The sequence below is a fragment of the Ziziphus jujuba genome, chromosome 8 (assembly GCF_031755915.1).
Source record: "Ziziphus jujuba cultivar Dongzao chromosome 8, ASM3175591v1".
Classification (NCBI taxonomy): Eukaryota; Viridiplantae; Streptophyta; class Magnoliopsida; order Rosales; family Rhamnaceae; genus Ziziphus; species Ziziphus jujuba.
Window position 1 is genome coordinate 27650259 of NC_083386.1, and position 10626 is coordinate 27660884.

At 35.3% G+C, this 10626-nt stretch overlaps 2 protein-coding genes across 2 annotated transcripts; both read left to right on the forward strand.

The window, feature by feature from the left end:
* The first annotated feature begins 1084 nt into the window (after nucleotides 1-1084).
* Nucleotides 1085-3056, forward strand: LOC107414580 (bidirectional sugar transporter SWEET3). The gene is made up of 6 exons (XM_016022717.4): nucleotides 1085-1394; nucleotides 1548-1584; nucleotides 1752-1977; nucleotides 2106-2267; nucleotides 2405-2524; nucleotides 2629-3056. Exons 1-6 carry the CDS (start codon nucleotides 1355-1357, stop codon nucleotides 2800-2802), a joined length of 759 nt encoding a protein of 252 aa, XP_015878203.3. The 5' UTR covers nucleotides 1085-1354; the 3' UTR covers nucleotides 2803-3056.
* A 5402-nt stretch (nucleotides 3057-8458) lies between these two features.
* LOC132805104 (uncharacterized) lies at nucleotides 8459-10364 on the forward strand. Its single transcript, XM_060819889.1, has 3 exons — nucleotides 8459-8649; nucleotides 9863-10244; nucleotides 10349-10364. The coding sequence occupies exons 2-3, from the start codon at nucleotides 9865-9867 to the stop codon at nucleotides 10362-10364; spliced, it is 396 nt and encodes a 131-aa protein (XP_060675872.1). The 5' UTR covers nucleotides 8459-8649; nucleotides 9863-9864.
* The last annotated feature ends 262 nt before the right edge of the window (nucleotides 10365-10626 follow it).

Sequence of the window (10626 nt, forward strand, 5' to 3'; positions counted from 1 at the left end):
ATATCCTATGGCGAGCAAATTAATTATTGTAACTTTAAATCCTCGAAAAATAATTTATTAAAGGGTAATTAATTATTGATGATATAATATACTATATTTGACCGGGAATGGAAATTATATATGGCCTAATTCCTTGAAAAATTTGCCTCATGTTATTGGTCCGTTTCCCTCAAAACCATGCATAAGCAGTAAAATCCAATTGAAAAGTTTGATGAATTGGAATAGATCTCATTTTAATCTTGTTGAAAAAGCAGACCACTAAATTTTAGTCATCCGAGTACATGGATTCCATGGAAATGATTCTTTTCCCTTGCTCCTGTTTGTCTTGAGAGAATTTAATTATTATCTGGATGCAAATTACTTTCTGAGTGACATATATATATTGTTGTTTTTCTTGTATTTGTCCGGATTATTTATATATTAAAGGAATGGTAAACAAACAAGGTCAATTAACCTATAGGGGGTCCCTCATATGTGTGGATGCACCAAATTAATAAAGTATAATTTTATATGATTAATTTTGAATTTTATCCAGACATATATGTGGATGAGTTTTGGCGCACCAAATATGCAAGTGAGGATCTGACATTATGCTTATGCGATTAATCTCCTAAACATAATCTTTTAAGAAAAAAAAAAAAGGCAACATTTTCCTTCGTGAAAAACAAAGCAATATTTCCTAATTTCTTAATATAGGAAGCCAACGAGACAAGTAGACAACGACCGGTAATGCCGAACTCTGAAGTTTATTACCCTTATTAGTTAAGTACAAACTTTATTATAACTATCATGGAAGCCACATCATTTGGTGAAAAACACCATTTTCTATTAATAATTCAATTTAAAGACATGTATTGTTGACCACATATATATATGTGTAATGCAGGCTTTAGACTTTATAAAGCATTAAAGCACTCAGCAAATCAAGGATAATATAATATATATATATATATATATTGCAGCAAACATTAAAATTTTGTTGTCAAATTATGTGTAGGTTGTGTGAATCACGTGACATGCATATATATATATATATATATATATGTATGTTGTACCTCTCTGAATTATGTTAAAAACTAACAAAAACCTTAATTTACATATAGTTAGCTGCCAGCTATTTGCAATTGCATCCACAAGTTCACAAAGACGTAGACAGCACTTTACTTACTTCTTTAAATTTTCTATTATTCTCTTTTTATCCATATATATATATATATATATATATATATATATCCCTGAAATGCTGCATGCTAAACAGTTCATTTCCACGTATTGAATTCATAGCTTAGTTTGTTTACAGAGTGCTCTTCTTCTTGGGGCCATTATTGTCTTATTATATTTGAAGGCCTAAAACATGGGAGACACTTGTCTGCGCCTGTCGATTGGCATCATGGGTATATCTACTTTCTTCCTTTGCTAATTTTGATCTCTAATTTATAGCTGATCTCTAACTATATATGACTATATATATATATATATATATATATTAATTGCAGCAAAAAACTTGGTATTATATAATTCTCCTAAGAAACATATGTGTGTTACAGGGAATGCTGCGTCTTTGCTGCTCTACGCTGCTCCCATGTAATGTCAAAGACGACAGTAATATTTTTTTATTTTTAGTATATGCTAATAAAATATATTTATATATATATATATATCCTAGATTAATGTTCTCTAGAATAATATATTATAACCAGCATAATTTTTGTAGTTTATATCCTTACAATGATTGGCTTGGTGTTTTTCAGAATAACTTTCGCAAGGATTGTAAGGAAGAAAAGCATAGAGGAGTTTTCTTGTGTTCCGTACATCATTGCACTATTGAATTGTTTCCTTTATACTTGGTATGCATTGCCTGTTGTAAGCTACAGGTGGGAAAATTTCCCAATAGTTACTATCAATGGCCTCGGAATCCTCCTCGAGTTCTCTTTCGTTTTCATCTATTTCTGGTATAGTACTTCGGCTAAAGAGAAGGCAAGTTTTTTATAATTTGACATTGTTGCCAAAATTCTTCTGTTTCTGAAATTCTAAATATATGACCTTCTAACATTTTCGTATATTTTCAGTTCTAATATTAATATTTGATCTCCAAGAGAGTGCAGATAAAGGTAGCTGTTTCTGTGATGCTTGTGGTCATAGTGTTCACCACCACTGCACTTATCTCTGCTTTCGTTTTCCATGACCACCATCACCGGAAAGTATTCGTCGGTAGTGTAGGAGTGGTGGCCTCTGTAGCCATGTATTGTTCTCCACTTGTTGTTGTGGTAAGCAATATTTTCTATAATCATATAATTAGCAAATTTATAAAAGAATTACAAATTGAAAACCAAAAATATACGCCACAAGTTATGGTTTCCTGCATGTTGTTTTCAAAGAGTGAATACATTATTGCATACTGCAGAAACAAGTGCTGGTAACAAAGAGTGTGGAGTTCATGCCCTTCTACTTGTCCTTTTTCACATTCGTCTCCAGTGTACTTTGGATGGCTTATGGACTACTAGGCCACGATCTCTTTCTTGCGGTTGGTACTTTAACTCATTTGTAAATCTAGACTTTATAATATGATAGATACACTATATATTATATGAACCATTTTTAACACAAATTAAGTTGTAATTTTGGCAGTCCCCTAATATGGTTGGAACTCCATTAGGCCTCTTTCAAATTATGCTCTACTGCAAGTACAGGAAGAATAAGATAATCATGGAGGAACCAAATAAATGGGACTTAGAGAAGAATGACGAGAAGTCCAAACAGCTACATCTTGTGGTCGATGATAATATCAACAGCAAGAGTTGATGCATGCATGGCTTTGATTAATAACATATCTGTATACTTTCGTGTATTTTCAAAAGTCCTTATTTAATTAGTCCATCTGCATAATGCACTCAAGAAAAGAAGACGAAAAATGGCCCAAGAGAAAAAACCAACATTAATGGGTTATTGTATGGACGCTTTTTAACATCTATTTTGTACCTCTACATATATAAGTATGATCATAAGGAAAAATAAATATATAAGAACTGCATGTCCTATTTTGTATGACAAATAAATATCAACGACTCATATGGAGATAAAGCATGCTCTCAAAAAAAGCAAATTAAAACTTGTTTCAATACATTTCTTATGCTTTATGAAGCAAGGTGAGACTTTGTGATTCCATAAAATTGATGGGAAAACTTCATTTTGTGTGCCACACAAAATGTAGCATCCCACATCGACCCAGAGATGCCCTGGTTCGAGATGAATCAATTCCCTTAAACAAATATCTAACCTTATGTTGGACTGGGGGAATAGGAGGGAAAGGGAAACAAAGGACTTAATATTTTGATTGGACTGTTAAAATAATAGGAAAGGAAATGGTAAGGAAGGAAAGAGAAGGAAAATGAAGAAATAAATTATGTATATTTTAACAATCTAGTTTTCCATTCAAATTTAACAAGAAATGGAAGGAAAGAAAAAGAATTTAATAAAATTTTTGAATATTTTAATATTATTCTTATTGATTAAAAGCAAATTAATTGAAATTTTGTAAAATTATAAACCACAATAATTATTTTTTACTTTTCTTTTCCTTTTCATTGGTAATCATCCAAACAATCAATTATTATAAATATTTTATTTTCCTTTCTTTTCCTTTCCTTTTCTTTTCTAGTTAAACTTATACTTTCTTTTTCTTTCTAACCTCCAGTCCAAACATTATGTTAAACTTGGAGCATTTTTTTCTCTCAATATTTCAAATATCTATTAATTCACTCAAAATGGTTGTACCTGAGCTTAATGGAAACGTTGTTTATAACTAATCTGTCATTATCCCAACAATAACCAAACCAACAATCTAAAAACAAACTTTCACTTTAGTAGTAATTTTCAATGGAAAATAACCTAAACAAAAAGATCAATTGAATTTGCTTCGGCGAAAAGGCATAAACAACAACAGTGAATCTCTCCATGATCGAAACAACTAAACCCACCACTGCTTTAGTGGGCTATGCGTAAGTTTGACAAAGAACATGTTCTGTGAACCTATTCATCAGAATTTACAAATGCTAAAAAAATAAAAAATAAAAAATCCAATCTCCTGTCCATATCCAATTATTCAAATTATCAAATCAATCACAACCATGCAAATTTAAAGAACAATAGTTAAAGGCAAATTTCTGAACAATAAAATGTGGACTGTCGGAAGATTCCAACGTCACAGATGTCTGAGAGGTGTCATAAAATAACCAATCGTTGTCCAATACCTAAGCATACTAAGTTAAATTGTTAAATCTCATACCACATATTGACATTTCTAATTATGTTTTCTTGTTAATCGTGAATTTTTGTGGACTAAATTTAACTTAGTTTTTTAAACGGGAAGTGCGTTATGCATTGGTGTCTCCTTTTTATCCGTTACAACTTCTCCCACTCTTAACACTCCCCATGGAAGACCTTCACAAAACGCACACCATGCTCTGTTTTTTTTTATTTTATTTATTTATTTATTTATTTATTTTATTATACAAATAATTTTAAAAAGTTCAAGCTGAGTCACTCGCTGTCGCTTTATGAGCAGAGTCTTGCTCAACATAATTACAAAAGCATAGCCAAAATAGGACTTGGATTAAATTATTACCTCTTTTTTCTTTCCATGTAGAATTTCTCGTAGGCATCCACAGTCATATGCAGAATGGCTCTATAAGAGAAATGAAACTCCTCGAGTAGCCATTTTAGACTTAATAGTTCTCCACCTGTCATTTAAAATTTTCTATTAGCATCCAATTTGACAATAAAATTCCTTGATCGAAATGCGCAATAGAGTTTATACTTGCTGTTAGTTGCTCAAAGTCGCATATACCATATTACAATGAGGATGAGTTCTATCTTCAGCACTATGCATGAGTTCTATCTTCACTTCCAATCTCCTCGATCTCTTCCTCACTTACATTTTCTTACTAAATAGTATAAGCACATATTGGCTTAGGATTCAATCTAAATATCTTCTCTGCTAGCCTCTCACCCGCTTTCATGTCCTAGAACCAACAATCATCTAGCAGAGCATACATATAACCTCTGTTACAGTTTCAACAACACTAACATTCAAGAAATTAACTAATAAAATAAATCAAAATTTTCGATTCAAGATTGAATCTAAATCCTCCAAGCTCCACAAGGAGTTCAATGCACTATAACTGAATGTGTTTTATAGATTATATAGTTCTCTTTCTTTGGTTTTAGAAGCTAACCTAAACCCATATACCATACCCAATAATCCCCTTTTACAACCTTTCTCACCTCACAACTCTCACTCAAGAGAATTCTAAAGAGAAAACCTAAAGAGAAAGAGAAAGAGAAAGAGATCTTAGATGGGATTTACACCAAAGAGAATTTTCCTTTTATCAAAAACTGTTTCGAAGCCTTTATATGACCATACCAGCTTCTCACTAAACCACCAAACCAAAACTCACAGTTTTATTTAGTGATATGTCATAACAAAATAAGATGAAACTACGTAGTTTTGATGACAGCAACTATACAGCAAGAATAAGCCTCAAGCTTGACTTCTTTGAATCATATAACTAACAACTTCATCTGCTTCAATAGGCATCACTCTGATAAAATCTGCAGCTCCTTGTCACATGCATAGTGTTCCCAAAGTTGGTTTTACTCCATAACATTTTTTTATTAAATAAAATTTCTAGTTCCTTCATCAACTAGATCGGCACGGCTACAAGCACGCAGAATTCCTAGGTTAGTAGCCGCATTCAGAGGTAAAGTGGTGTGGAGCCAAGCCCCATGATGTGCTTGTCCATTAACAAAAGCCGTCCATGCGGCCACATTTGGGGAAGAAATGCATATAAAGGATGTCCTTGCATCGGTGATGCTCCCAACCTTTGAAGTACATATCTATGAGGGACGTCCCAACATAAACGTAGGATTGGAGTTTTTAAACAACTGTTTTGGCCTAATCGGTATCTTCACAATCACAATAAAAAATTGACTGAGTGCACCACTAATCGAGTTATGAAATTCAAGTCCATGTACAGTCCTTTCGTCACCCAGCGCTCTTAATCTCCCACGAGTCTTAATAACACAATCAAAACTAATCATTGGGCATCACATATCACCAGCCCTCCTCATCAGCACTCTCAAACTCATCCTCACTCTATGCATACTCTGAAGTCAATGTAGTTCAGGCCACAATATCCCGCTTTGGCATTTTCCCAAACACATCCATAACATAAATTACATCGCACGCAACCCCCAAGCTTCAAACCCCACAGCATCTCAATCCCCCCACAAACAGCTCATGGAAGAACCCCTTATCATCTTGAATATGGAAGCAAGTGGCAAAGAAAGTATAACCAGTGAAGAAAATATCGATGTCGATGGAAATGTCGAGGGTATGATTTTACGGAAATATCGATAGAAATGTCGATATCGATGGAAATATCGGTAAAGTTACGGAAACTGTAAATTTTTAATTTATAAAATAATTTTTTTTATATGAGATAATTAATATAATAAAATTATATAAGAATACAATAATTAGAATACAATAATCATAAAATATTCTATAAATATGACAAATTATTTATAAGTGAATAAAATATAAAGTTAATTCACACCAAAATATAGAAAATTTAACAGAGATAATAGTAAGATACAAGAAATTCTCAAATATAATTCCTAATACATTATTAATACCAAAAAAAATTCCTTAGTTCTTCAAATTGATGATCATATCTTGATATTTCACGTGTATAACAATAGGCATTCCAATTTATTTTTTTTTTCATTTCAAAATTTTTTTCAATACTTTCAGCATCATACTTGATTAATATTTTGAAAAAAAAAAAAAATCAAACAATCAATCATTTCGGCTTTCTTCAATTTCGGCTCTCACCCTCTCAATCAATATTTTTTTTTAAGCCAATAACAACCGAAAAAGCAAAAAAAAAAAAAAAAAAAACACCCAATTTCCCAATTTCGGCCTCTCTCTTCTCTTCCCTTCTCTTGTCTTCTCGTCTCTTCTCTCTGTGAAAACTGAAAACAAATTTCTTTGCCTTGCTAGCAAATTGACACTTTGACAGATCGTTAATGGCTCGCGTGAAGGGGAAAAAATTAGCTGCCTCGCTGGAGAAACCGACTGCGTGAAGGCCTGGGTATTCCTCGCTGGAGAAACCGACTGCCTCGCTGGGTGACTGGGTCACTGCTCTGCTGCTGGGATGCTGGGATGCTGGGAAATTGGATTGATTTTTCATTTTTTTCTGTATTTTTATGCTGCTGGGATGCTGCATCAATTTCTCCTCATTCCACCCCCAACCGAATGATCCCCCCATTCCCAATCATAGTTTTTTTTTTTTTTTTCTGTATTTTTCTGCTGCTGGGAAATTGAACTGATTTTTTTTTTTTTTTCTGTATTTTTCTGCTGCTGGGATGCTGGGAAATTGGATTGATTTTTCATTTTTTTCTGTATTTTTCTGCTGCTGGGATGCTGCATCAATTTCCCCTCATTCCCCCCCCCCCCAACCGAATGATCCCCTCATTCCCAATCATAGTTTTTTTTATTTTTTTTCTGTATTTTTCTGCTGCTGGGAAATTGAATTTATTTTTTTATTATTTTTTTCTGTATTTTTCTGCTGCTGGGATGCTATGAAATTGGATTGATTTTTCATTTTTTTCTGTATTTTTCTGCTGCTGGGATGCTGCATCAATTTCCCCTCATTCCCCCCCCAACCGAATGATCCCCTCATTCCCAATCATAGTTTTTTTTATTTTTTTCTGTATTTTTCTGCTGCTGGGAAATTGAATTGATTTTTTTTTTTATTTTTTTCTGTATTTTTCTGCTGCTGGGATGCTGGAAAATTGGATTAATTCTTTGTTTGCTGCATCAATTTCCATTTATTCCCCCCCCGAACCGATATATCCAGAAATTTCCACATTTTACCATCGACAACCCACCCGATCTTTCCACCTTATCCACCCAAAATCCGACATCTTCACCGACAATGGCCGATTCCGTCGACTTCCATCGATTCCGGCGACAGATCGACGACACGCGTGCAAGAAACTTCTTCCCCCCCCTGTCGGTGTCGGACAGCGTCGACAACGGAAATTATCGTCGACATTTCCACTGTCTCGCCGATTTTTACTTCCCTGAGTATAACAAATGCGTTACCCAAAAGCAAATGCATTATCCAAAAGCTTGCATATGGAAGCTGTTAGAATTGGGCCTAGGCCCACTAGTGTGAATGATTTGGGTTTTGGTTATTGAGTTTTGATATAATATTTTTATTTATTTATTTAAATAAAATAATCTTTTTGATATAGTGGGAAAGAGTTTTACGGGAGAATAACTCCTTATGAGAGTTTGAAGGTTGCAAAAACTGCAATGTTCTTTTTCAATTTTATTTTTGGAGAGAAATACAGAAAGTAAAAAGAAAAAAAAAATAGTGGTAAAGTGAAGATACATAGAGAGTTCGAAGAGAAAAGCTTCAGAGGTGCTGTATCTGAAAATTTTTGCAGCCGTTGTATCCTGGGAGACGTTCGCTACAAAACTCCTGCATCGGTGGGCGTAAAACGTCTTAAGGACACTGTGGTATCACACAGGCCTCGGTCAACCTTTGTAGAAAGTAGATCAATTTCAAAGACCTACAGGTTCTAAAATGCTTTATTGATTTTGTATTTATTTTTATTTATTTTGTATTAAATTGTCCACATGTATTTACATATATTCATCCATGATATTTTCCCAACAATCTTAAGACGTTTTATAATTTTTATATATGTGGAAATTTAAGTTGTTTATTATGTTATTGTTTACTGTTAAATATTTCTATGTGTGTTTCACCGTTGAAACAAGGAAAAAAAAAATTATTAAACCCGTGGGTATAAAAATTTATGGGTAATTATTAATTTTTTGTTTTTGATCAAAAATCTTTCCAAAATTGAATTACCCATAAATTTTTAAACATTTTGGTGTATTTTTGGTAATTTTTTGGCCACTGGGAGAGTGGAAAAGAGAAGGAAAATTGTTGCTGGGTTGTATGACCCGTTTACCAGAGAAACCGGGTCATTCAAGGTTGAAGAAGAAAAGAAATAAGGCTGGGCCGGTTTTTCAATGTTATTGGGTCAAGCCCAGTTCTAAAGCCCAGAGCAGGTTAGAACAGGCTACTGTTCAACCCAGGCCCAGGCCCGATTGAGATCAAGGCCCAAAAGACCCGGAGGCAAATGGGCTTACACGTGTCGCAAAAACAATGAGCCACGTGTCGCCCAATGGATGGAACACGTGTCGATCTGATATCGATGACACGTGTCTCATTCTCGGGCGGCCACGTTTCATGCTCTGGATAGTCCACCTGTCGACCTGCTACAGGTGACACGTGTTTGTCTCTAGTAGCGACACGTGTCGTAAATAGTGCCAACAGGATCGCCACGTGGCATGTCCACATCATCAGTGTGATGACGTGGCCTGGTGCCACGTCAGCATAGGTATGACGTGGCGGTGACACGTCACCATGATGATGCCGTGCCATGGAGCCACGTCAGCGGGATGATGACGTGGCATGGTGCCACGTATGCCGAGCGATGACGTGGCATGGTGCCACGTCATCACTTTGATTATGTGGCCGGTGCCACATCAGCGACATGATGGCGTGGCATGGGTGCCACGTCAGCATGGGGACACGTGGCATGAACAGTGCCGAGGACACGTGGCATGAACAGTGCCGGTGTATACAGTAATTTTTGTGGTGTATTCAGAAACCCTAAAAATCATTTTTTGTGTGTTTTCCTTATGGAAATTGCATATAATTAGTTTGTTAATATAGAAAATAACAACTAATTGATTTCTGTTTTTGTGATGATACAGAAATGGCAAGTGGAGACAACAGGACTGTGCCCACTCAGACTTCTGGAATTCAGATGCCTCCTTCTGCTAGTCATGCAGAGAAACCTGAGAAGTTTAATGGAGCAAACTTCAAAAGATGGCAGCAGAAGATGCTATTTTATTTGACCACCCTGGGACTTGCGCGGTACTTGACTGAAGATGCGCCACCCAGTAATGAAGAGAGTGATAAGGAGACTCTCATGGCGGTGGATGCATGGAATAATTCCGATTACTTATGTCGGAATTATGTCCTGAATGGCCTGTCTGATGTCCTGTATGGTGTATACTGTGGCACAAAATCAGCAAAGGAGCTGTGGGAAACACTGGACCGAAAGTACAAGACCGAGAATGTGGGTTCAGAAAAGTTTATTACAGGCCGATTCTTGGATTACATGATGGTGGATGCAAAGCTAATAATGAATCAAGTACATGAGTTGCAAGTGTTGATTCAGGAAATGCTTGCTGAAGGGATGATAATGAATGAAGCATTGCAAGTGGCCTGCATGATTGAGAAACTACCTCCGAGTTGGAGTAACTTCAGGAATTATCTGAAGCACAAGAGAAAGGAGATGGATATGGAGGCTCTTATTAGCAAGCTTCGCATAGAAGATGACAACAGGAAGTCTGATAAGAGAACTTCGAAGGCCGTGTTGAAGGCTAATGTTGTGGAGCATGGTCAGGGCTCCAAGAATAAGAAGCAAATTGGAAAAGCTTCTAAGCTAGGGCCAAAAGGAGGAATCTCCAAG

Bases quoted from the DNA above. Each gene is read 5' to 3' on its own strand.
- LOC107414580 (XM_016022717.4), top strand. From the start codon at position 1,355: ATGGGAGACACTTGTCTGCGCCTGTCGATTGGCATCATGG. The intron at 1,395-1,547 runs GTATATCTACTT...TGTGTGTTACAG, and splicing joins CCTGTCGATTGGCATCATGG to GGAATGCTGCGTCTTTGCTG. The intron at 1,585-1,751 runs GTAATGTCAAAG...GGTGTTTTTCAG, and splicing joins CTGCTCTACGCTGCTCCCAT to AATAACTTTCGCAAGGATTG.
- LOC132805104 (XM_060819889.1), top strand. From the start codon at position 9,865: ATGGCAAGTGGAGACAACAGGACTGTGCCCACTCAGACTTCTGGAATT.